Raw genomic sequence first — 26,068 nt, forward strand, 5'->3', positions numbered from 1 at the left:
GAGAGAATTCAAGTAAGTAGTGGAATAGGGAGAGTTTTCAGTAGAGTAGAATAAAAAGATTTTTAAGGAGGCCATTTAATGAGTGTGTTTGTTGCTTGTTCATCCTTCAAGAATTGTTGAGATCGATGTATGATTTATGAAAGGTTTGTTTTGATATTGCCCGTGCTTTGAAAAGCATGTTGCTCTCTACGTGAGAGGAAGAGTGGCCATCTTTGGCCTTAATGTCCAGATGATTTTGAGATCTGTGGGAATCCATGTGGTGTATTTGAGAGACTTGTTCAAAGCCAATGTAAAGATGTAGTTTTGGCATCTCGTGAATAACCTGATAATCTAGACTTAAGCCAGAACTCTGGGGTTAGAGAATTTTCCAGCCTGGGAGAGTTGACTGAGAAAAGTCCTCCTTTGGCTCTGTTCCAAGTTAGACAAGCGAGCAATCAGCTGCTGAGTTCCAGCCAACTTGAATGTATGTGGGGGTGTACTATAAATTGTCCCTTAGGGTCCAGCTCCTAGTCTGTGAAGAGCCTTCCAAGTAAGAATGAGACCCTTACACTGGATCCTTGTCAATCTGCAGCTGCATTAGGAAGGAGTAGAGTAGTGAGGTGATGTTACCGTGGGAGCAGCTCACTTTATATAGTAACATACTGCCTGTTGTGTGGGGTAAGAGACTGTATAGACCTTTTGTTTTCCTCATTTTGCCTTTCTTACTAATTTCCTATATTGGTTTTTATTTCTGACCATATTCTTGGGGAGATGTATCCATAGTTCTGTCATTCTGCAATCCCTCGCTACTCTAAAAGGTTCCAGAATTTCATCTGTCTACTCTGTTTTCACTGTCTTGGATGTGATGTTTGGGCTAAGATAGAGAATATGAAATAGTTGTTTTCTTGGCTCGTGCTTTTCCCCCAGTCGGCAGACTGTTTGTTGGCTCCAGGGGGAAACTCCAGGTTTTTCCCCTCTTGGAAGCCTTTCACTTTACTCATAAATATTTAATATTGAAGTTACTGCTCAGTTTTATTTTCCTGAGTATTCGTGTATAGACTCTCTAGACCAGAAGGAACTTAAAATATTATCGAGACTCTTTCTGATGCTTGAGTCCCTATAAAATGTATTTAGCCTACCTTTTTATTTTTAAGAGCTTCAGTGATTTTTCCAGTTGTTTATCTTCCGTCTGTCCACTGATCTAAAAATTTATTAAATGTCTACTGTGGGAATCACTGGGCATCTCTCCTACTATTGTTCTTTCCATGTTATTCATGCCTAGAACCATCAAGAGCTGTGTACCTAGGTGACATGTTGGTCCTTAGTAGCGTTGGCTTTGACTGAATTCTACTTGGAAGTAAGGTCATCAGCCTATAGTCAGACAAATTAATAATAAAGAGTTTCTTTGTGGAAACTCATGGGAGAAATTTCTGCTTCTAGTATCAGAGATAGTTGTGCTGTGTGGTTTTTTGTTTTTTAACCTCATGCACATTTATGAATTTGTTGTTTAGAATAATTCTCTATTTTAATTGTTCCAGAGGTTAGAGCTGACCCTATAACTTCCTTTATTAAATGTGCAGGACTTCCTGGCATGCATTTTGTGTCCTGTCCTGACTACTGATGACCTCCAATCTTTTTTTCTTTGGCTCCTCTTTCTTGTTTTTAATTTATTTTATCTTGCAGTATAGTATATACCTGTGTACATTGCCTTAAATAACTGGCTTCACAGTTTTATATGGACATTTTTCTCTTTTCTCTTGCTTATTCAGTTGTAAAACCTCTTTCTCAGGTCAGCAAGTCATCTCTGAGGGGATCAAGGTTTTCCCTGTCCCCATTCAGGTCATTCCCATAAATATTTAGTGAGTACCTTTATATGTTAATCATGATTTTAGGCATTGCACATAGAAAGGTCAGTGATATTGATCCTTCCCTCACAGATACAGTCTAATAGGAAAAATGGATATGTAAATAAATACTTGCAGTACAGTGTTACAAGTATAATAATAGAACTGTGTACACTGTACAGAGGTAATAGGAGAAAGAGATTAACTTGTGATGAACAGGGAAAGCTTCATAGAAAGGTGATTTATCCTTAATTTTGAAGGATGAAAGAAGTTCTTTAGGTAGATGTGGGTAGCAAACTTTTCTGGCAGAAGGAGCAACATGGATAAAAACGTGGTGAGGTTAGAAACTGCAAGTGGGTGCTTCTGAGATTCGTAGCCAAGAGTCTATCGTTAGAATATCTTCAGCCATGGTGCAGAATCCACAGTGATGCTGTCTAATCAGTCAGCTGGAACTGAAGATTCATCACAAAGTAGATACTTCTGGGCTTTTAATTTGGCCCAAGCTTAGAAGTGGATCCTTCAAATAGTTTTTCTCTGCTTTATTTTATGCATTAGCAGAGGTTGAGTCATCCTAAAATCATGCCTTCCATCATTCTGGGAAGCTTTCTGAGCCAAGTGCAGCTTGGCTTAGGAATAAATTATGCTTTGTGTTGTAACCATTGGCAATAAGTCCTATTCTTGTCCTTCACACGCACAGTAGGACTGCAAATACTGAAGCATATGGGAAAGAGGAGTTGGGATAATACCCTCTGTGGATTTGCATTTTTCTGGGGTGTTTCTTTCTTGGTAAAGATGCTAAAACCTTATTCTATCTAATGAGATTTTGAACTGACTTGTGCCACAAATCTCCGAGATGCTAGGTCCTAATTTGTAAAGCAAACTATGTGTAAGTCAGTTGACATTCTCTCTAAGGAATTTCTTTGGCAGATTTCCTTCAGACTTCTGGACAGATCTGTAAAACAGTATGGCTTTTAAAACACTTTGAAGTGACGTGTATCAAAAGGTTAAACAAGGCACTAATAGATGCCCTTGGTGCCCCTGAGAAGCTGTCTCTTGTGGCTAATGCAGGAATCAGATCTTCTGGATTACATTCCTAAATTTCTTTTATTTCCATGAATACATTTCTTAATCTCTTTTCCTTGTTTCTACATCTGTAAAATAGGGATATAGTTTACACCATCAACAGATCTGGTTTTTAACACCAGTGTAGCTTTCTGTACCTAGGTAGAGCCCCAAACTTTTAGCGCAGTTGCCCTCATCTCTACCCACCTCAGAATTAGAATCTCAGTGGGAGTTAACACATATGAGGCAAAAGGCTATGGAATAAAGGCTTTTTGTGGAATAGCAGAAAAGATTGTGGTAATTAAAAAAAAAACTTTATTACAGTATAATATACATACAGAAAAGTGCGCATATCACAGCCATACAAACTAAGCATACTTGTGTAACCAGAAGAGTAATTGGTTTTTGACTTGTGTCACTTTCGTTCTTTTCTTCTCTTTTAACTCTAAACTCAAATTTTTCTTATGCATTTAATAGTAACAGTGGCAGAGATAGAGCACTGTAAATAAGTTAGCAAGAAGTTAATGCTCATGATTTCCCTGCTTTTTGGTATGCCTAAGATTGATTTTCATTGTTGAGAGAGGATAAGGAGAATGAAGAGGAGAATTGGATCAAAGAGCTTTGAAGGTGTTTGCTATGTCTTTTGAACTAGATATTTTGGGTCTGGGAACCAGTACAGAAAAGATAAAACTGACAAAAAACTAGATGGAAGCAGGCTTTGCCTCCAGTCACAGTGAAACTGAGTCTGTCACCAAAAGTGCTGTGGTTTTCGGTCTTGATTTTGAACTATCTGGCTGTTGGGGAAAAGTGACATCATGGCCTTGCCTGCTCTTGGAGAAGTTTGGGTCCAGCTGGGATTGGAATCTCAGAAGTTCTTTGTTGCCATGTTTATAGCCTTGTCTTTGGTGTCCAGGTAAATGCCAGGCTGTACCAGGTCATGTTGTTGTCTGTGTAACCCATTTTTATTCTAACAGTTTTCTTCTCTTTCTGCTGCTAGCTGCCAGTGAGGTAGAGGTGCCTCTGTTGATAAAGAACAGATACAGAAGTTCATATCCAAACCTGAATAACCATTTTTAACTTGAAACACTTTTCCTTGGAGTTGATGCGCCAGAATCCTTCCCTTATTTGGTGCCTTGCTTAAATCTGAAGCTCGCATGAGATTGCCAGAACTCCCTGTATGCTGGTTATTTGCTTTTTGGTGCCCACAGCGGAGTGGTTTGTGAAACCTTCTTTGTGACCACATCTTTCTTAAACTGAAGCTTCGTTCTCCTTTGGTTCTTAGATTAGTTCTTGCTCCTCCCTTTCCTGAGAGAGTCAGGGGTTTTCCTGTATTGTGGTAGGTGGGTAGACAGGAGGGTATGTTTTCAGATATTTTTTCTGGACTATGCACAGTCTCTCGATGATAGTGTGTGAATGCACATACATTCTTTGACTCTTGAAAAACTATTTCCTTATTAATCAGGCAGATTGGATTTATCTAGAAAAATGTTAGGGTTTTTATTTTATTAGTTTTATTACTGCTGTTTTACTGTTATGGAAAACACCCCTTTTATTCACTTTTCTCACTTTTCTCTTTTCTCTCTTCTGACTGGCATTAAACTAGAGTGCAGTTGTTAAGTGCTTCCACAGCCTTGCATGATATGATCTAGACTGGAAGTATCTACTTCCCTTAATCTGCAAGACTTCTCAGTTGGTTTGGCCTAGTGGTCTCAGTGAAGGTGGGTTTTTGCTTGGGGTTACATTAGCTTTTGGCCCTTATAAACATCCTCAGTGTCTTTCTTGGTTCTGCCAAAAAAGGTTTCCTTTTTTTTTTTTTGTGAGGAGATCAGCCCTGTGCTAACATCCGCCAATCCTCCTCTTTTTTTGCCGAGGAAGACGGCCCTGGGCTAACATCCGTGCCCATCCTCCTCCGCTTAAATGGGACGCCGCCACAGCATGGCTTGCCAAAGCAGTGCGTCGGTGCGCGCCCGGGATCCGAACCAGTGAACCCCGGGCCGCCGCAGCGGAGCGCGCACCCAACCGCTTGTACCACCGGGCCGGCCCCAGGTTTCCTTTTTTAAAGGTGAAAGATTAAGAGCTCAGACTCTGGAGCCAGACTGCCTTGGGTTGACCTCTGTGCTCAGTTTCCTCATCTGTAGCATAGAAATAATAATAGTACTTACCTCACAGTATTGTTTTAAGGTGAAATGAGTTAATAGACACACGGTGCTTAGAATAGTGCCTTACAGCACTATAGAAGGTACTATAGAAGTTTTGACTATTATTAAGGTGGTCGAGTATTACACACTTGTTTTGTTCAGCTGGGAAAACTTGAGCTCTTAATGTCTGAATTGTATCTGGGTAGCTTGGGGTACTTTTAACTTACAAAGCACAGAGCCAGCTCTGTAAATTAAACCTGTCCTTAGTTGGGGGCTGCCCCTAAGCTTCTGAAAGGTTCAGTCCAGTAGTTAAAATTAGGTGTTAGGCCACACTCCCCACACTGTGTGGATTAGATAGCTGGGCAGAAAAGTAGAATGCTGGATAGATTCTTCCAATCATTTGCTCCCATTGGCTGAGCCTTATTTGTGCTTCAGAGTGTGGCTTTTGCTCCTACCATATGGCAAGCCAGAAATTATAAAAGTATGGGTATTGTAATCTTTGGAGCCAACTCTCTCACATTTATCTGTCTGTCTACCCACCCATCCATCACTATTGATAATTCCTATATCCCGTGATATAGGAATGAATCATTCGCTAAAGGACATTACAATCTAGAGCTGTGCTCACCAATTTGGTAGCCACTAGCTATATATGGCTATTTAAATTAATTAAAATAAAATTAAAAATTCAGTTCCTCAGTCACACAAGCCACTTTTCAAATACTCATTACCCACAGGCTGGTGGCTACTGTATTGATCACTGAAGATAAGGAACATTTCCATCATCATGGAAAAGTTCTGTGGACAGAGCTGGTCTAAAGACAGACACGTATGTATAGCATTTAGATGTACTTTGATACTCAATATCACAGAGGTATATGAAATATTCTGAGCCTGGAAGATAAGGTATCAGGCTCAACCTGGAGGTAGACTAGAGGGTTGGGAGAGGTTTAAGCAAGGAAGAGTAGGACTTTATTAGATGTAGAAAGGGGTGCATAAGAAGGCATTAGACGGAGATTGGGCATAGCAGCAGAAAGAACGTGGTGAATTTAGGGCACCACGAACAATTCTTTGCACCTGAAGGGTAAGCTGTATGAGCAAGGATGGAGGCAGGAGGAGCAGCCGAAGATTAGCTTAGAAAGGCTGTTTGTTCACCAAATATTTATCGGTTACCTTCTGTGAGCCCACTGGGGACAAAGTATGCAAAGTTCTTGCTCTCATGGTATGTGTGTGTATATGTGTGTAAAAATGGATTATAAGTGCTATAAAAACAGGATAAACCAGAGCAGTGGTTCTCAAACTTTGCTGCACATACAGCAAAGTTTGTGTATTGTATCCTAGTACAGTAACTAGGATAGCTTTTAAAAATCCCGATGCCCAGGTCTCACCGCCATGCCAGTTAAATCAGAATGTCTGGAGATGGAAGCCAGGCATCCATATTTTTAAAAGATTTGCAGGCAATTCCAATGTGTCGTAAAGTTTGGGAACTACTGAGCTAGAGAGGAAATATACAAGCCCCACAATGGGAGCATGCTTGGCACATTGAGGGAACAGGAGACGACAGGAGTGGAGAATGATTATTACGTAGGCCTTTTGTAAACCATTGTAAGGACTTGGACTTTTATTCTGATGTTACTTGTGGGCTCTTCTTGTCCAGTCTCTTGGGCTGGAATATAGCAGATGGAACTAATATTACACAGGATCAGAATCCTTAAATCCTGATAGAACTGTTTTCCTTTGAACACCTTTGTCTGGGTTTTCCAAATTACCCTCCAAAAAGAGATAGATTTAAATTAGTGATGAGTATGTTATTTCCCTACAGCATTAAATTAGTACCGCACTATTTTTCTTGTGAACTTTTTGTGTGTATTACCTGGGTGAATACTACACTATCAAATCTATATATTTTAGTAAGTTCTTCAACAGTCACTTATAGAATATATACTAAGTACCAAACACCATTCTAGGCCATTTAAAAATATTGAAAAGAAATATAGTAAGAATATCCAAATTATCTCTAAAAATGAAATCAGTGTTTCCTTTAGTTTGAGTCTTTTTCTAAAGACTCATACTTGGTTCTGGGCCACTGCTGGGGTCTGTACATTGCGTTACTTAGAACTAGAACCACTGGGAGTTAGGGACAGGGATCATGATTGTCTGAGTATGGAATGATCATTTCCTTTATCTTCCCTCTCTTCTCTGTCTCCCTTGCCACTGGATGATTGCAGCAGCTTCTTAACTGGTCTCCTGGCCTCTACATGTTTGACCCTGCCCAACCCCCCAAAAAAAAAAAAAAACACTAAAATTTCTAAACAGTAGCCAGAATGTCCTTTTAAAAATGTGGTTCGCTCATGGCACTTCCCTGCTCAGAACCCTTTAATGGCTTTGATTAAGATCAAACTGCTTAACCAAGACTTCTACAACTTGGCCTGGCCTATTTCTCCAGCCTTCCTCATGTAGAATCACTCACCTAGCCATGCCAGTCTACCATGCGCCATTCTTGGGACCATCACACATGTTGTTCCCTTTGCGTATGACACATAGGCGTGACTCCCTGCTCCTTCCAAAACCAACTGATTAATTTACTCAACTCTGAGGTTTCAACTCAAGGGTCTCTTCCTCTGAGATCTCTGATGCTCTTGCTGTGGAAATAGTACTTTATATTGTGTGAGGATATGTTATATTATATCCTCAATCATAGTACTTCATATTGTGTCACCCACAGAGCAGGGATTATCTCTGCCTTGTTCATAGTTCGTGCACAGTATCATGTATGTAGAAAGTGGCAAGTAACTTTTTGTTGAATGAATAAATGAATAGGTGGACAGAGTGTGAGAAGGACCTCACCATCCTTACACTCTGTCAACTCATTCATTTGTATGCTGGGTTTGAGCTTGTGTACTTGCCTTTAGAGAATTACTTTCTTGTTCACCACCTGATCACCGAATGGGGCTTCAGCCGTTTCCTCTTCTCTCTCACTTTGTGCAGTACAGACACAGGGTGTCCCAGATCCCCTACTTTTTGGATAGATGGGCATGAGAGTTCCCAGGCACTGAGAGAGATGAGTCAGAAAGAAGAGTCATTCCGAAAGTAACCTAGTCAGAGCAACAGTATTGCCCTTTGGCTGAACTTTCTCGCTTTCTCTTTATACCTTAAGATGCTAAACTGGTGGCACTTTTGAGCTAGTTGCTGTAGATTGTCAGACCATAGTACAGGGATTCATAACCCTTAAGCTGTCACTTTCTCTTGATTAGGGATGTTTTGGGAAACGTCCAGGGTCCCTCTGGCCTAAGTGAAATCTTTATTGGGCTTGGGTGTGTTCTGTTTCCATCCGGTCGCTTAGCCCCATAGTGGCTTCGAAGGTGGAAACGTGGAGAGTCCCATTTATATTTCTCTGTAGCCTTTGGGGTGTTTGAGTTCAAAAGCTTTGAGAGCAGCAGTCCTTTGGCATTTGGTGTTTTTGTGCTATCATATAACAGGATGGTGTTGGTTAGAAGCTGGCAAGAAAGGTTAGATTTAGTTAGAAGCATACATTTGTGGGCTTTTAGAATTAGAAGGAACACTGTAGATTGGTCATTCTCCAGAGGTGGTAGGAGGTAGGTAGTTATCAGAATATCCTGGGAGGTGGGGGTTCTTTTAAACCACACTCCTCTTTACCTCTCAGCCCATGAGAACCATTGCTGTTTCCAGCATATGTGTGTAGTAGCCCTCAAGTGTTGCGCAGGTAGAAAATTTTTGAGATACCAGTGTTATAGATGATCCAACAAGGGATTAGCTAATTTTTTCTATAAAGGGCCAGATAGTAAATATTTTAGGCTTTTGGGCCATACACTCCCTGCTGGAGCTACTCAGCTCTCCCTTTGTAGGGGGAAAGCAGCCACAGACAATATGTAAACCAACAAGTATGGCTGTGTTTCAGTAGAACTTTATTTATGGATGCTGAAATTTAAATTTCATATAATTTTCATGTGTCATGAAATATTCTTTTGATTTTTTTTCAACCATTAAAAAATTTAAAAACCATTCTTAGATCATGGGCCATACAAAAAATAGGTGGCAGGCTAGATTTGACCCTTGAGCCATAGTTTGCTGACCCATGATCTAGCCCGGTGGTTCCCAAATCTGACTCTCTCTCAGAATTCCCTGGAGACCTTTTAAAAATGCTGATTTGCAATGTCCTTCTCCCTCCCTGAGGATTCTGATTCTGTAGGACTGGGGAATCTGTATTTTTTACAAAAAGCTCTTCTTGTGATGCACATACACTTCAGGGTTATGGAATGACTGATACTGATCTCACTCAACCTTCTCATTTTATAGTTGAAGGAACAGCCTTAGAAAGTTGATGTGACTTGCTGATAGTTACATAGCAAATGAATGGCATAACCAAAATTTGGACCCACGTCTTCAACTCTAAGATCAGTAGTCTTTGTTCATACCATTCTGTCCTACTCCTTCCCCCCAATAAACAAATGAGCAATAAATACAGAATAGTCACAAATTTGTGATTCCTTCTTTTCTTTATACCTAGTGCCAGTTTCCCTCCTGGGTTTTCTGGAGCTGACTACTGATTTGGCATTTAGCCCAATTTCTCTTGGGTCTGCTGGCTTTGAGTAGGAGAGATAATGAAGTAATAGCAAGTAAATTGCTTTAATGTAAGACTTTTTTTAGGCAGCACTGAGCTGCAGTGTGAGAGTGAGAGCCGTTGTTTGAAGGCGTGCATTACTTGGAAGAGGTGGTTTTAAGAGGCACGTTTTACGCTTGAATTCACATGGCTCAGATCCAGCCGTCTAAGTGGGCCATCTCTATGTGGTACTTGTGCTTAATTAGAGCTAATTGAGCTGTCATCCTGCCCAGAACAGTTCAGGGGTGGAGCAACTAAAGGTGAGGAGTAATCACCATCTCATCCCTGCTGTACCTCAGCCTCGGTGTGGCTCTTTGGTCCATGTGTAAGGGATTTACGGTCTGATTTTGATTCGCCCTGTCTTCCTACAAGGCATGTGAACCATGGTACTTGGCTTGCCTGTATTTCTTTCTTTCTTTATATCCTGGAAAGAAGAATACTGAAAGTCCTAATGAATAATTTTTATCACTACTAAATGATTATTGCATTACTGACTTACTGATAGGTTTCCATCTTTTGTGTGCCAGGCCCCCGCTTCCTCACTTTCTTATTATCTCCTTGGATCTCACCTCCTGCAAAGATTTTCCCTGGCTGAGGAATAGTGACAGTATAGGAAACACAGTGCCTCCCAGCACCCAAAACCTTAGATTTTGGAGCATAAATGGGGAGGTGGCAAGTTGGCATTTGGTTATTTGTTTATCTTTTGTTCTTGGACTACAAGTTCCTTGGGTTTGGGGACTCCGTCTTGTTGGTTTGCTCTTGATTGTGCCTGGCATGGGAGCACAGGGATGAAGATGGACAGTATCACCTCTGTGCTCACATTCTCCTCCACCCTGTGATCTCAGTGCTTTAGGGAGACTATAAATAGGCTTTGATTGCATGCTCTGGAGGTCCTGGACATTTCCTAACAGGTACCATTGAAATTTGGTCTCCACCTGTGTTGTCTCATATCTAAGAGGAGAGAGCCCCTTAAAACACAAAGTTTTTTCTAATACTTAATATATAAAGTAGAGACATTCCAGATGGATAAATTAGAGAATGATAACTTATGCTTTTCCAAATGCTTTAATAATGCACGTTGGAATTCCTTTTAATACTGAGTACTCTCACTATCCTTAAAATGATTCACTTTTCAGAAATTCACTTTTCCACACAGCTATTCAGAAGCCGGGGTAACTATTTAGGAATTGAAATTGGGCATATTTCAGAATCTTCTCTTGTGTTGTATTGCTGCCTCTGAGCAGCTTCTTTCTCCTTCCTTGCTCCACAGTTCACAAAGCACTTAGGCAGTTCTGAGTGATAATTACCAGAGCTTGCATAAAACGTTTACTCCACAGAATGCTTTATATTATTTCATTTTATCCTTTTACCTCTGAGTTAAGTAATGTCAGTGGTGGAAATTTCATTTTACAGTTGAGGAACAACCCAAACCATTTTACTCATTCATCCCATAGTTAATGGCAGGATAGACTTTATTGAGAGTGTCCAGAGACCTACCCATCCAACTACTGCCGTAACTGTCTCTTTGGGTCATTGCTTTTAGATGGTGCAGAAGGCTCATGAGTCCATAGTGAGTTGGTTTTGGACTTGAAATAAAGAGCCAGGAGCCCTTTAATAATTCTAACACTGTCTCTCACTGTCTCTCTACACCTGAGAGCATTTTTAGTTTCTGGTGAACAGTATAAATGCATGAGGAAGATCTGGAGGCAGATGTCTCACCGTTCAAGGAGTAACATTTCTTTCCCTACTTGAGTGAGACCAACTGAGTGTATTCTTAAGAATCAAAAAGTTGCAAAAATGGAAGCCAGTTCATGGTGATGTGTTGGAGAGGGAGAAAGCTCAGATTACGACTTTTCTTACCGTGGACTTGATATCAGTTAAGTTTTCCAGAAGTTTTGCCTCAGTACTGCCGATTTCATGTTGTTATGTGCAATGTTGCTTAGGCCCATTTTGATCAGTGTGTAACAAATCTTCCTCAGTATAACATGCCTTGTTGCTTAGGCTCATATTGATCAATGTGTAACAAATCTACTTCCTCAATATAACATGTCTTACCTCTCTCTAGAATGCATCTACATTTTTAGCTCCTTTCCTACTTGAAGTATTGTTGGTGACAATGAAGAGAAACTATGTTTAGGGTGACAGATACTTCCAGACTAAAAATAAAGCAATGGTTCTCACTAAGCAAGGTCAGGGAGAATGTATGTATAGTTTGAAAAAGTTCCCTAAGATTCCCTTCACTCGCACTAGTTGAAAAACAGTGCATTGAAATCCACTTTCCACTAGATACAGTTAAAGTGCGATAATGGCAAGTGTGAATTCATTAAGTGGGCTTCATCTACTACCCTAAGGGAAGGATCTTTGGGAAGTAAAGATAGAACCACAATATTAAAAAACCTCTTGGTGCTCTCATTTTACTCCAGAAGGTATTGTGGGCCACACAGTGTGAGTTTCCTATCTAATTGGTAAGGAAAACTTAAAACTGAACTGCATTTGGTTGCTGTTATTCCCTCATCAGCCGTTCATGAATAAGCTCACCAGTTCCATTCCTAAAATAGAGGCAGTTTTAAGGGAAGGAGAACTGTTTTGGTATCAGAAGACCTGGGTTCAGGTTCTAACTCTGCCATTTACGGGTTTAAATTGCTTAAATTTCTGAGCTGCCTTGGGGGTGGTGATTGGCTTGAATGAGATGGGTTAGTATCGTTCTGTTCCTACTGAAGTATGCTGTATGTGTAAATATAACCAGCTTTAAAGAAGTCCTCCTGGTTATGGATGAGTTAACCAGTTTATGTTTGACAGCTGTGGGAAAAGGAATAATTGAGTTAAAATAGGAATAAAGGGAGAATATATATTTTTGCCTTTTAATTTTGAAATAATTTCATACCTGTAGGAAAGTTGTAAGAATAATACAAAGAAGTCCCATATGTCCTTCACCTGGATCCTCTAGTTGTTAACATTTTACCACTTGGTTTATCATTCATTGGGAGAGAATGTTCAGCCAACACTTGAGTGTTAACAACATGTCAAGCATGCTTTTATTTGCCTTATCTCGTGCACCAACCCATTAACATATAGGTACTGTTACCTCCATTGTGTAGAAAGAGAAGCTTAGGGAGGTTAGATCAGTGGCCTGAGATCCCACAGCAGGTAAGTGGCAGATGTTTTTCACCACCTACCTCTATTAGTAGATCTAGAGACTTGCATTCTGGCCCAGGTTTTGCCGCTAACAGTGGTACAGTCATGTATCGCTTAACGATGGAGTGCTTTCTGAGAATGAGTCGTTAGGCGATTTCCTTGTTGTGCAAACATCATAGAATGTACTTACACAAACCTAGATGGTACAGCCTACTACGCACCTAGGCTATGTGGTACTAATCTCATGGGACCACCATTCGTATATGCGGTCTGTCGTTGACCAAAACGACGTTGTGCAGCACATGGCTGTATAACCATTGGCAATTTATTTTGCAGCAGTTCCTCATCTTGCCCTTCTATTCGTGGAACCCCTGGCCCTGACTCACCTTGCTGTAGAGACAGGTTACCTTCAATGAAGTATCCTGAGCTTTTTAACTACGTAAATCAGTATTTGATCTAGTATTGCTGATTAAATGTAATTTGTTTAAGCAAAAATAAAGACTGAAGCTTGTATGCAGAGTTTGCTGTTGAAGTCATTGGTGAGGTGAGAATGCACTCCTTTTCCCACACCTAGCTTCCATATGAAGTAGATGGAACTGCCATAATTTGATTGGTGTTCTGTTTTGCAAGGGGATAAACCAGAATAGTTTCCCCTCATAGGTAGAGTCTCCAGGGGTGCTAGACTGTTCCTTGCCCTTAACCACCCCCTTGAGATTCTTGACCCCTCTTCCTGTCTGGCTGCAAGGCCCTGAGCATATTGCTTCTAGAAGACCAGGGAAGATGACAACAAGATTAGGTCTGTAGATTATGTCCACTTTCTTTAGAGGTGAATTTTTTTCCCTGCCCTTGTTTTGCTCAGAGGAATCTCTCTCCTTGGTTTTGGTAGAAGTAGATTTTCTAGAACCTTAAGCTGAGATAGTAAATTTGATGGCTCATGGGCCAGATGTGGCAAATGTGTGTTTTTGACTTGCCTAATGTTTCAGCCAACATTTAAAAACCAGAGGATTTGGGGCCGGCCCCGTGCCTTAGAGGTTGAGTGCTCGCGCTCCGCTGCTGGCGGCCCAGGTTCGATCCCGGGCGCGCACCGACGCCCCGCTTGTCCGGCCATGCTGAGGCTGCGTCCCACATACAGCAACTAGAAGGATGTGCAGCTATGACATACAACTATCTACTGGGGCTTTGGGGGGAAGAAATAAATAAATAAAATTATAAAAGTAAATAAATAAATAAAAACCAGAGGATTTCACATAAAAACCCAGCTTTCAGCTTTTCTTTTTTTTTTTTTTTTTTTTTTTTTTTTAAGATTTTATTTATTCAGTTTTTCCCCCCAAAGCCCCAGTAGACAGTTGTATGTCATAGGTTCACATCCTTCTAGTTGCTGCATGTGGGACTCGGCCTCACGTTGGACGGAGAAGTGGCGCCTCGGGGCGCACCCGGGATCCGAACCCGGGCCGCCAGCATCAGAGCGCGCGCACTTAACCGCTAAGCCACGGAGCCGGCCCTCAGCTTTTCTTTAAAAGAAAAAAAGGGAAAGAAACGATAATACTGGGCCCACAAAGAGCAGAACGGGAGAGGAATAGCCATAGATTGCTACGGTCCCCACCAGCCTGTTTCATACCTGGCCCCTGTAGACACTTGAATTTTCAACTCCAGACTAGAACTTGAACTTTAGTTTTAAAAGCCAGAGAAGTACAGTTTGATGAGCTAGTTAGTGGTGGGTTGGTTACATTACCCTTGGTTACCAAAGAAGAGTCCTGCTTTCTTGGGTAGGTAGAAAAATAGCTCATGAGTAAGATTTGGCACTTACCCAAGATCAGTATTATTCCTGTCCTTGTCAGTGCTTGATTTCCATCATTATGGGGCCAGCGTGGCTCCTAGATCTGAGAGAGCTGCAGGCATCTTTCTATCTGGCTTGGTTCGGATTCGGTGCTTCATTCCCTACACACAGGCACTGGTGCCAGCAGAGGGTGCTGTCTGCTCACTGAGCCTGCTGTCATTTTGGCTCAGCTGAGCAGCAACTGTTGGGCATGTGCCCTGGGTCTGTGTGAGAGTTTGGGCATGTCCATTTGATTCCCATCCCTAGTGCCCACCCCTTAGACCCTGGCCAGGTTATTGTGTCACTAGGGACTCTGTTCAGTAACAGGAAACTGGGGAAAGTTTAATTGTTTTCTCCTCTCTCTTTTTCCCATGCAGCTGAACAAAAGGTTCATCCTCAGTTTTCTCCATGCCCATGGGAAGCTGTTTACCCGGATTGGGTAAGTGTGCAGGATGTTTATTTTATTTTCCTACATTACAAGTCATTTTGGAATTTAATATTGTTAGCAACTAGACTGTGTTTGTAACTGAGGGCACAGGGTGTGAATTCTTAGAGGCCTCCACCTTCTCTTCTCTTCCCTTCACTCACTCTCCTACTGTGCTCGTGAAGTTTGGAGATGTTACTCTCCATCCCTCTGTCTCTTCTTTCTCTACCTTCATTAAAACCCCCTTTTACACACAGCCTTTCCCCAACCCCCACCCCTAATCCCTCTGGGTTTCTCTTTCCTCTGCCTTCCGGTTCAGCCCCTAGTGAGCTCCTCAAGGAAGTTATGCTCAATCCCTGGGTGCAGCTGCCAGGGGTTATCCTTGGGGAGAATACTGTCCACTAATTTCCCTTAAAGAGAAGAGTAACATTTTCTTTCCTCCAACATTTTCTCTTCCTTCTGAACCATACCCCTTCCTTCTTTGCCCAGGTTCCTACACAATATTGCTAATCTCAGTAAATGCTAAGACTTTTCTATGGTTTCACCATCCACCATGGATTTACATATAAGTCTCAGGGAAGGTAGTGTGTGCAAAACCCTGTTACTTCACCCTTTAAATCCCTGGAAAGACATCAAGTTTTGAGTATTCCTTTGGTGGACCAGAGTTTTTCCTAACTGTAAAACTAGTGATCCTAAAGCCTAACTGATGCCTGCATACCAGAGCAGATGTGTGCTGAGTGCCTCTTCAGTCTAGGAGAGGAATAGGTGGTAGTGCTCTCAGACAGGTCTTCTACTGCATTTTAATATTTTCTGAGTTGGAGGTTTTATTGTGAGCTACCCTTTGAGGTGATTTGCTTTGAATTGTAGATCCCCCAGTTGTCAATGTTTCCCTTTCACTTTCTGTCATAACCTTGTAAGTTTATCTGTAATGCTGTAGAAGGTTTCCTTAGTGCGAGAAGCTGAAAGGCTTTGTCCTGCTTGAAGAAACACTGTTCCATGAATGGTGAATTAGAAAGGGTGCTTATTACATATTCACTTGTCATCAGTGTGGGCAAGAATGACAGTGATGGCCATCACAAGAGTAGTCTTGATTTTGGAATGACTTGGGAAACTTGGAGTAGTGCCAATAGATGTATCTGTATTAGTAGAAATAGATGTCAAGTGATTCACTTAGGAAAAGTCAACTAAGTGCATCTGTAGCTCCCTCTGCCCCGTGTAAGCTCTCCTCTGGCAGGTGTTTTTGCCTACACTGTTGTATCCCTAGTGACTGACACATCATGGGTGCTCAGTAAATATTTGTTGTATGAATGAGTGAATCATCACAAGAAATGGATAGATTGTGAAAGACTGGAGAGAAGGATCTAGTATTCTGGTAGGTTGTAGTAGACCCAGGCCAATCATTAGTAAGTAATGTAAAGCTGCAGTTACAAGGTGTGCAGGATGATATCAATATCCTTTCATAAAATGACACATCATAGCAGGAAATACTGTTGTGCTGCACTTAAAATCGGTGTTATGGTTCGTATCTCTGTCTTTTTTAGTTCTCATTTTAAAAATCTTTCGTTACTACCTTTCTTTTTTTTTTTTTTTAATTTTTATTTATTTATTTTTCCCCCAAAGCCCCAGTAGATAGTTGTATGTCATAGCTGCACATCCTTCTAGTTGCTGTATGTGGGATGCAGCCTCAGCATGGCCAGAGAAGCGGTGCGTCGGTGCGCACCCGGGATCCGAACCCGGGCTGCCAGCATCGGAGCGCACGCACTTAACCGCTAAGCCACGGGGCCGGCCCTCGTTACTACCTTTCCACTCAGTATTTTCTCTCCTTTTTTCCTTTTCCTGTGTTTGTTCTTTAAATTTTCGTATATCATGTTGTTCTAAGTCAGGGTTTCTCAACTGTACTATTGATATTTTGATTTATAATTCTTTATTGTAGGGGGCTGTCCTGTGCGTTGTAGTATGTTTAATAGCATCCCTGGCTTCTACCCACTGCATGTCCATAGCCTCCCTTCCCCTCTCCCCTCTTTTGACAACTAAAAATGTCTCCAGACATTGCCAGATGTTCCCTGGAGGCAAAATTGCTCCTGGTTGAGAACTACTACTCTAGGTATTTCTTAGCTCTGTTGCAGACCTTTGGGACTAAAGAAGTTATAAATCTTGGTCCAGAATGTAGGAATATTTAGGATATATTTTTATCAGGTTAGGCATTAGTTAGAACCTTATTTTTCCCCCTTTTAAAATTCTCATATTTAGATACATATATTTTGGAGGAAGCTTGGGAAAGAACCACAATAATGATTAAAAAGCTAGAAAATGATTTCTGAGAGGAAAAATTAATCTTAAAAATTAAGGTAAAAAAAGATTTATTTAGAGACAGCTGTGGGGTACCCTGTGTTTAAATATAAGAGTCATAACCAGATCGTTTTGATTTCTATGGGACATCAGCAAGAGAAAATAGGCTTATGTTGCAGCTGGAGAGATTTGGGTTAGGTGTAAGAAAATTTCAGAGGGAAAGTGTTCAGGAATTTTCTTCCCTGGAAGCCTTTAAAAAAGAATAGATTATCTTCATTTGTCAGAGGTGGTTTGCTGTGGTCCAGATTATTTTTCAGGATCTCTTCCATTTCCGCATATAACATATTCTGTTGGCGAAAAGATAGGGCCAGTCTAGTTTCACCTTCGTAAAAAATGAGTTATAGTGGTATCCACATGAGGAAAACGTATGTAAATTCTAGGCACTCCAGCCCCTCAATTAGTATTTCTCTTATGCTCTCCTGGAAGTAAAAGAGAATTGAGCCCCGTATTTGTTCTGGAAGGCAGAAATAGCAATAACTTTTCTATTGGGAAAAAAAAAGTACACAAGTCTGTAAGACTAGAAAAGCAGTGAGCCCAAGCCACACACAACAACATGGACTGTTGCCTAATTACGAAGATGTGAAATGTGGGAGGTGTTGAAAACAAATTAAGAGTGAGGAGATTGTAATGGGGAGCAGCTGAAGACACATCCACTGTCCCGCCTGCCTTTTTTTTTTTTGTGAGGAAGATCAGCCCTGAGCTAACATCCATGCTAATCCTCCTCTTTTTGCTGAGGAAGACTGGCTCTGAGCTAACATCCATTGCCTAATCCTCCTCCTTCCCCCCCCCCAAAGCCCCCCAGTAGATAGTTACACGTCATAGTTGCACATCCTTCTAGTTGCTGTATGTGGGACAGGGCCTCAGCATGGCTGGAGAAGCGGTGCATCGGTGCACACCCAGGATCTGAACCCGGGCTGCCAATAGCGGAGCGCGCGGACTTAACCGCCAAGCCACGGGGCCGGCCCCCCACCTGCCTTTTGAGAAAAGCCCCAGCGTTGCTCTCCCAATCTTTGTCTTCTCTGTGCCTGGTGTTCCAAATTGCATCAGTATAGGCTTGAATGCTTACTATGTGCAACACAGGTCTCCTAATTCTCAGCATCCAGTGAAAAAGAGGTTCGGAGTGTTAGATGGAATCAAGTGCCAAAAAGAGTTTATTTTTCACCAGTGACTAGTTACAGGACCTCGAGAGTGAACAAGTCAAAGCCTCTGTGGGCTTCACTTTCTTTATCAGTAGTTTAAATAGATGATCTCCAAGGTCCATTCCAGTCCTTGTGTTCTGTAGCACTATGATTTTTTCCTCTTGTTTCTACCGTGTCACATGGCTTTGTTGTTTTGTTTGTTTGTTTGTTTTTGCTACTGGGTTGCTCCTATCTTGTTCAGTTTTTAAAAATTAAGAAGCTGAGAAAAGTTAGGAAGCGTGATTCTTTTCTGCGGAAAATGTAGTCTAGCCCAGCTGTGTTCCTCAGCATCTCAGAGGTTAGGTCCTGCCTCGTTAGTCACTGTCTGAGTCACTCCCGGGTTTAGGTCCCAGTGTTGTCTGAAAGATTGGTTTTTTGAAACTGCCATTCAAATGAGACAAGATGTCTCTAGAGATCATGTCAGAAAACAGTCACTTAAGTCAGCGAAACACATATCCTGAAAATGATTGTGTCTTCTGCAGTGTTAAAGGGTAGGGACAGAATCCTCTCGGGCTCAGGAAGAGGAATCAGTCAGGGGTGCCGTATGGCTCCTGACAGACACTTGCTTTCCTGGTGAGAGGCAGATCAGACCTGCGCTTGGACTCCACTGAGAGAAGTTGGGAAGCCGGCAGTCTGTAGACTTTTGATTTGTGACGAATAGAATAATTTTGCTTCCCATTATTGCCTTGGTTAAAGTTACTACTTTAGTTTTTACTTGCTTGCCTAGTCATGCTATTTGCAAAGCTTCAAGTTCTCTTGGAATGCAAAGACTGATATGTTTATTTTGGACTTTGAATTGTTAAAAATATAATGTTTGTGTCTTGATTTATTTTTAAAATTATAAATGTTTCATATACAAAAACCAGAAGTATTCATTGTAGGGAAAATCTTTTTACTGTATACAGTGCTCATTGTAAAATATTTAGAAAACCCAGAAAAAAGAAGAACCAAAAAAATTACCTATAGTCTCACTATCCAGAGAGAACTATCCACCGTTAACACTTGGTGTATATTTTTATCTTTTTTTCTATACATCACACACACACATGCTTACTTATTTTTTTTACAAGTATATATAAAAAGGGATCACTTTAAACTACTTTAAAACTGTTTTCATTTACTATATGTTAAAATTTATCCCACATGATTAAAAAATCTAATAAAACTTTTAAAAAATAAAATTTATTTACATGGATGTGCCATCTGAATCATCTGCTTTTGTTGGGCATTCTAGGCTGCTTCTAATTTTTTGCTCTCATAAATTACCATCTTTTTATGCTTTCTCTCCTCTTCCTCTACTGCTACTGCTGCTGCTTCTTTTTGGCTAAAACTTTTACAATTATTACATGAGTAGTATACAGAATCTCCTTATAAAAATATAACATTACAGCTAAGGCTAAAATTTCTTTCAACTCTCCCACAACCCCTGTGCCCTCTAAAGAGATAACCTTAGACATCAGGTTATGTAGTCTTCCAGACCTTTTTACTGCATTTACATACTTATATATGTATCCATAAAAACCATATTTTATTTTGTGTTTAGAAAAACATAAGTTGTATACTGTCATTATCTCACTTGTAGTATAGCTTTCATTCTGTAATATGGGATGGAGAAAAGAGAGAGACATGAAACTACTTACAGGTAGTTTGAGGCCAAAATCAGCATTTTAGGTACAAAATTGGGAACCAGAAACCCCGTTATTGAGCTCTGAGGAAGAATCTTTTATCTGTGCATCCCTCCGTTATTGCCCAGCAAAGCTGATTTTGTCTGAGTAGATCCATCTTGCCTCATATCTTGGGATTGAAGTTACTCTAACTTATATCCTTATGCATTTGATTTTTTTCTTTTGTTTTAATCATCTTGAACTATTTGAAAGGCAAAGGGAGAATTCTTTTTAAAACTTTTTCAAAAAAAGATGTGGACATTTGGCCTTGTGCTCATTTGAGACTTCAGTCTGACCTAAGGAGTGTTAATGGGTCTGTTTCAATTCCTATCCTGGGGAAGAGGCTTCCTCAGACACAGCTTTGAAGCAAGACTGTCCCACGTGACACTTCTGTCATGTCGTTCTGTGCTGGCTCTCTACCGCCTTTCAACACGGAGACACATGGCTCTGAAACTTGCCCAGTGTGGCTGCTTTTCAAGCAGAGTGAACTCTGCTGTTCTTGTAATGAGAAGTGCTAGCCCCCCTCCCCACCTCCGACCAGAAAGAGTGCTGCACAGTGTCAGGATTTAAAATGAAACCTTTGTTATAGCCCACGGGGAAAAATGGATCCAATCCAGCCTCAAACATATCACTCTGCCATTCCAAACCTACCAAGGGTTTTAATGGTTCTGAAACTTTTTAGAGGAAAAAAAAAAAGAGGGTTTTTTGGGGTTGTTTTTTGTAATTTTTTGTTTTTTTTAGAGGGGGCACTTGAAATGGCATGTGGAGGAAAAAAGCAAATGCATGGCATGTTTTGTGCCAATGAAAATGAGGACAGCTCAGCAGAGAAAGGAACTGGAATATAAACTGTAATTGACCCATAGCTGTGGCATGGTCACAGAAGTCCAATAATAGGAGTTGCCATCCAAGGGCAAGATTACGAAGATGCCAGAAAGCTCTGGAGTTTTCTAATGTGGGAAAGGTACTGTTTACCAGGGAAAGGGCCAAGGTTCAGGTGAAACTAGAAGCACCTTTTTCTAGGACTTGAAACGGCTTTGTATCTTTTGAGGATTCCCTTCCCTGTGGCTTTCCAGAAGCGATTTATTAATCTGGCCTGGAGCCGTTCCTCACCCCACCACCTAGTGTACCACAAGCAGTTTGTTTGTTTGGGGGGGATGGATAAAAGATACTTTGCTGACCACGAATTGTTCAGCGTGGCCCTAAGGCCCATGTGCCTGGTTTCTCTCTCTAACACCAAGTTTGAATTTTCTTTTTATTTCTGAGGACTTCAGCTGTGGTTAGTTCCTGTTGCCAGAGGAGCTCCAGGCATGCACCACTGTTTGGGATCTAGTGGCTGCATTTGGCAAGCAGTGGTTTGAATGACCTCTCTTTAGGAGCCCTAGGTCACTGGCTGGATTTCTACCTCCCTACATGACAGGCTCTTCCTGTATTGGGAGTGGCAGTTGACCAGGGTATTATATTTCCGCTGACCTGAAAACATACAGACCCTGATGTGCGGAGGCTTGTGAGAGGGAGCAGGACAGCAACACAGGAAAGACTGAAACAGATGATTACGGCCCTAAGTCTAGGGATTCTTCAAGGGGAAATTTGGGATCCTTAGGTGGAGCAATTAGTGTGATAGACTCTAAGAAGACAGCAGCAGAACTATGTCTGGTTTCCCGAAGTAAAGCCTTGAGTAAAGAATCTTTAGATTCATGAACCTCTTTTTATAGAATACAGTTTTCATACCAGAGAGTTTGGGGAATATGTAGGTCTTAGAGCTTAAAGGAAATTTGTTCGCTATTTAGAAAAACCGACTCTTTCAGAGAGAAATTTTGATTTCAGCTTGAATCCAGTTATTGCCAGGGGTTAGGAAATAGCATACCAAAGCATAATAACTCATAGCGATTTATCCAAAAATTGAATTGTTTCCATCTCTGAACTCTGAACACTTCTTTCTCTTAAATTTGTTCACAACCTTAGGATATCAGGAAGCTTTGTGCAAGTAGCAAAGAAATGTCCTAGGCATCAGTTATCTGCTTTCTGGGAGAGAGAAATAGAGAAGGAGAGAGAGAGAGGGAGGGAGGGAGAGTATGTGTATGTGTGTGTCTGTGCGTGCGCGCACGCCTGTGCACCAACTGCTCTTGGGGATGTGCCTCACTGATGGACTGGCTGTATTTGTAGGATGGAGACGTTCCCTGCAGTGGCTGAGAAAGTCCTCAAGGAGTTCCAGGTGCTGCTGCAGCATAGTCCCTCTCCTATTGGAAGTACCCGCATGCTGCAGCTTATGACCATCAACATGTTTGCTGTACACAACTCCCAGTTGAAAGGTAAGGAACGTCTAGTTTCTTTATCTATGAGATAAAGATTAATCTAGTTTCTTTCCTATGTTATCATACCACTGCACCCCACCCATAACACACACATACAACCTTCCCCGCCATTGCCTCTCAGACCTTTAATTTACTCTTTGAAATCTGTATGACTCTCTGTATGCTTGGGTGGGATGGAAGGAAGGAATCATGGGTATAGAGCTTAATTTGCAAACCCAGAGATGCTGTTGCACATCTGGCCATGCTAAAGGCAGCAGGAAGGCCTCTTGGAGGCTGTAGACCCAGAGCCTCTCCCAGGGGAGAAGCATTGCTGAAATGTTTCATTGCAGAGACCATACGCTTGGCAGGGATTGGGAATAGCTGTTTCTGGACTCATGTACCCTGTTTGTTCAATATGGAAAAGTCTAGTTCCCTATGGGATATCCCTTGTGGGAGCCTGCCAGGGAGTAAGAACAGAGAATTGATGAGCTTTGGTGACTCAAATCTGGAAGCACAAAAATCACCAGGCCCAGAATTTGTCTAATATAGCAGTGTGCATTCTGAAATGCTTTTCTGAACACCGGCGATTTTTGGTGCAAGGGTGGGGGTGGAGGAGGGGCTGATTGGCAGGATTTTTAAATGTTCTGATGACCAGGTCACAGTTGAAGATCTCTTCCCTTCCGTGCACCCCAGTTAGGTAAGGATGATGTGGTTTGACTTGATGGAAATATGTAGCATGGAGGTGACATTATTTTGTGTGTTTATTTGCAAGGACGATTTGGTCCATGCTGCCAAAGAATCATTTCGGAGCATTGACGGAGAGTGTTTGGTCTCAGGGCTGGAAGGCTATTATCTGAAATGCCAAGAAGTGGGAATTACCCCAAAGAGACACTGTTGTAAAATAGACCTGGCGTTTCTGGACAGAGTGTCGCTAGTTCCCTTGTTGCACCTTTTCTTAGTGCTTTCTCTCACTCTGAAGTTGGTTTATTTCCCTTCCCATTTGTATTTGGGGGTTATGCCTCAGCTTGCTGATGGGTGGGGGACATTTCTCCCTTGATGAGTGAGTATGTCACGCTTTCCCTTGAAACTTGGCTCCTTCTGGGACTCTGCAAGGTCCTCTGCTAGTCTGCCTGGGTTTTCAATCACATCTGAATCCTAGAGGTTTTTCTCCTCTCATGTTGCCTGCTACAGCATTTAGAATTCCCAGCAGGTGAGATGCAGAGGCTTAGGTGCCATTTTGAACTTGGCTAGTTATTCCTGAGAACAGCTCTGAGGAAGCAAGGAGTCCTGAGGGGCAGTGATGATTTCCAGGAAGGAGGAAATAAGGTTTGTGAAGTGCTGTCATGGTGAGGCTGTGAAGTCCAAAGGGGAGGGAGATTGATTCCTTCATCGTTACTCTGCTGGTTTTGCTACCAAGGGGGAAGCTCACCGGACTCAGGAAATGGGGCCTCCTGAGGTGCCCTCCTGTTCATTTTCCTGCCTCCCTCTAACAACAATGCACACAGTTGAGTGAGCTGCCTGTCACAGAGCTGCAGCCTCTGCCAAGGTATTGTTCCAGCATCAAGTGACCTGTGGTCTCAGGAGGTGTGAATGCAAAGGACCTGCAGCTCTTGCCTGTGAAGCATCTGTTGTCAGCAGCTTCTGCTCCATGGAAAGGAATACCTTGGCCTTTTCATAGGCCACCAGTGAGTCCTTTTCTTGTAGCTGTTGTTAAATAAAAGTTAAGAAAACACAGGTGAAAGGAAGGTGAGATGGTGAGAACAGAGAAAGAAGGAAATAGGTGGTTCCCCCATTGGAGCCAGGATACTTTTTCTAGGATTCGTTTCCATGGTTGGTCATAATGAAGACCCGCTTGCCAGGAAGGACATGTCAAAGCCTGTGCTTGAGACCCTACTGCTCCTTTCTGTCCTTGTCCTGATGCTTACCTCCATGAGGCAGCTGGGGCCAAGAGGAGTATGAGTTGAGATGGTCAAAAGCTCCAAGGGTGTTTCAGGAAAAAACAGCCTGGGCCACAGGATGTAACACTCAACTAGGACAGAGAGCTCTGTGGACGTGCTGCCAAGTACCCGGTGTGCAGCTGAGGCGGCCGTCCAGACCCCACTGTGTGGGCTGCCATTGGGAGAGGGGTGAGCAGAGCACTCAGCGGGGCTGGTTGGTGGGAAGATGCACTTTTCCATTTCCCAGCACATGAGTCATCTTCTCTCGGCCCCTGTGCTGTGCTTGCACGGACAGTGGCAAGAAGGGGGTGTTGTGGCTGAGTAGCAGCATCTGTGCCGGGGGTGGAGAGGGAAGGGGGTTGGGGAGAGGGTAAAGATTTAAATCCTTCACTAATCAGCAGCAGTTTGAATCACATTTTTATGAGTAAGGAAGTGATAAATCAGCCCTGAGTGTTCAGCCCCCAAGTCCCGTCAGCCGATGCCCTTCTAAAGGCTTCTCTCCAGGCCAGTCTGGTTGCTGTCAGAGTCGCCACCCAGCTGAGGGACCCTGGCTGTCTGAAACCAGGAAGCAAGAGCCTGATGCTGCCTGGCCCTCCCAGGTGCTTGGGGTCTTTGGTGATTTGGCAGTCACTGCAAGTTACAGAACATCTGGGCCATCATTTTTCTTTCCATTCCTTCTTGGCCGTGTTGTTTTGGGTGGGTGTTAGCGTTTGTCAGTTTCTGGACTCTGGAGGAGGAACGGTTCAGCCTGAAGCAGAGGTGATCTGTGGCCCCCAAGGCAGTCGAGATCTTTTCAGTCTGTGCCTAGGCCTTTCCTGTAGATGTGGTATCTAAGGAGTATGATTTGGAGAGCAACAGGGATGTCTTTACGAAAAAGTATGTCCTTTGCTGATGCCTCTAATTCATTTTTTTTGCGTTCAGTGCTACCCTTGTATAACTGTGCTCTTTTCAAAACACTAAGAGTCCACGGGTGGAAATGATACTAACACTTTAATGTGATTACTTTTCATATGTACTTTCCTTGTGGTCAAGAGAGACATAGAACTGTTTAAAAGCTTTGGACACCTCACAAGGCGAAATGGAGGGGAAAAACTTAGATGGTGATGAGGGAAAGGCATCTTCTCCCTTTTCCTAGGTTATAGTTTTCCCTGGAGCTCAGGGAGCAGAGATTGAGAGGTCAGATTTGCCCCCCTTCCCACAGGGGAAATTAAGTAGAGTTATGCCACATCATTTAACCAACGAAACTTGCAGGTCTCAGCAGTGATCTTAAAACTCATGGGTTCAGGGCTATTAGTAGGGAGACCTTTATCTCCTCTCATGTGGGCTCTATGCAAAAATCCTACTTCAGTGGGACTACAGAGAGTTTAGAATCCTAATACTCTATGCTGAAGTGGCTGGAGACAGATAAATTTAAGAGATGTTTGGGGGCCCTTAGCCTGGTAGTTATTAGGCACTCAGTAAGTAGTATTGAATGCATGGATGAAGAAGGCCACAGTTCTGGGCAAGCCAGCTCGCATTAAACAGTGTGTTCCTTACCTGGCCTGTGTCCAGAATTGTCCTTTGGCGAGTGACGGGTGGTGGTGAGATAGGTGGTTCCCAGAGTGATGTCACAGTTGGTAATCTCTCTACG

At 42.1% G+C, this 26,068-nt stretch overlaps 1 protein-coding gene across 4 annotated transcripts in view; it reads left to right on the forward strand.

Annotated features, from left to right (window-relative positions):
• SMG6 (SMG6 nonsense mediated mRNA decay factor) overlaps positions 1-26,068 on the forward strand; it is a 208,297-nt gene that overhangs the window by 32,527 nt on the left and 149,702 nt on the right. For all 4 annotated transcript variants that reach the window (XM_004433296.3, XM_087440643.1, XM_087440642.1 and 1 more), the window contains 2 exons: positions 14,973-15,034; positions 22,374-22,519. In XM_004433296.3, the coding sequence (XP_004433353.1) occupies positions 14,973-15,034; positions 22,374-22,519 (208 nt within the window). The remainder of the gene's footprint in view (positions 1-14,972; positions 15,035-22,373; positions 22,520-26,068) is intronic.

This window comes from Ceratotherium simum, chromosome 16 (genome assembly GCF_057802395.1).
Source record: "Ceratotherium simum simum isolate JZ-2026a chromosome 16, ASM5780239v1, whole genome shotgun sequence".
Classification (NCBI taxonomy): domain Eukaryota; kingdom Metazoa; phylum Chordata; class Mammalia; order Perissodactyla; family Rhinocerotidae; genus Ceratotherium; species Ceratotherium simum.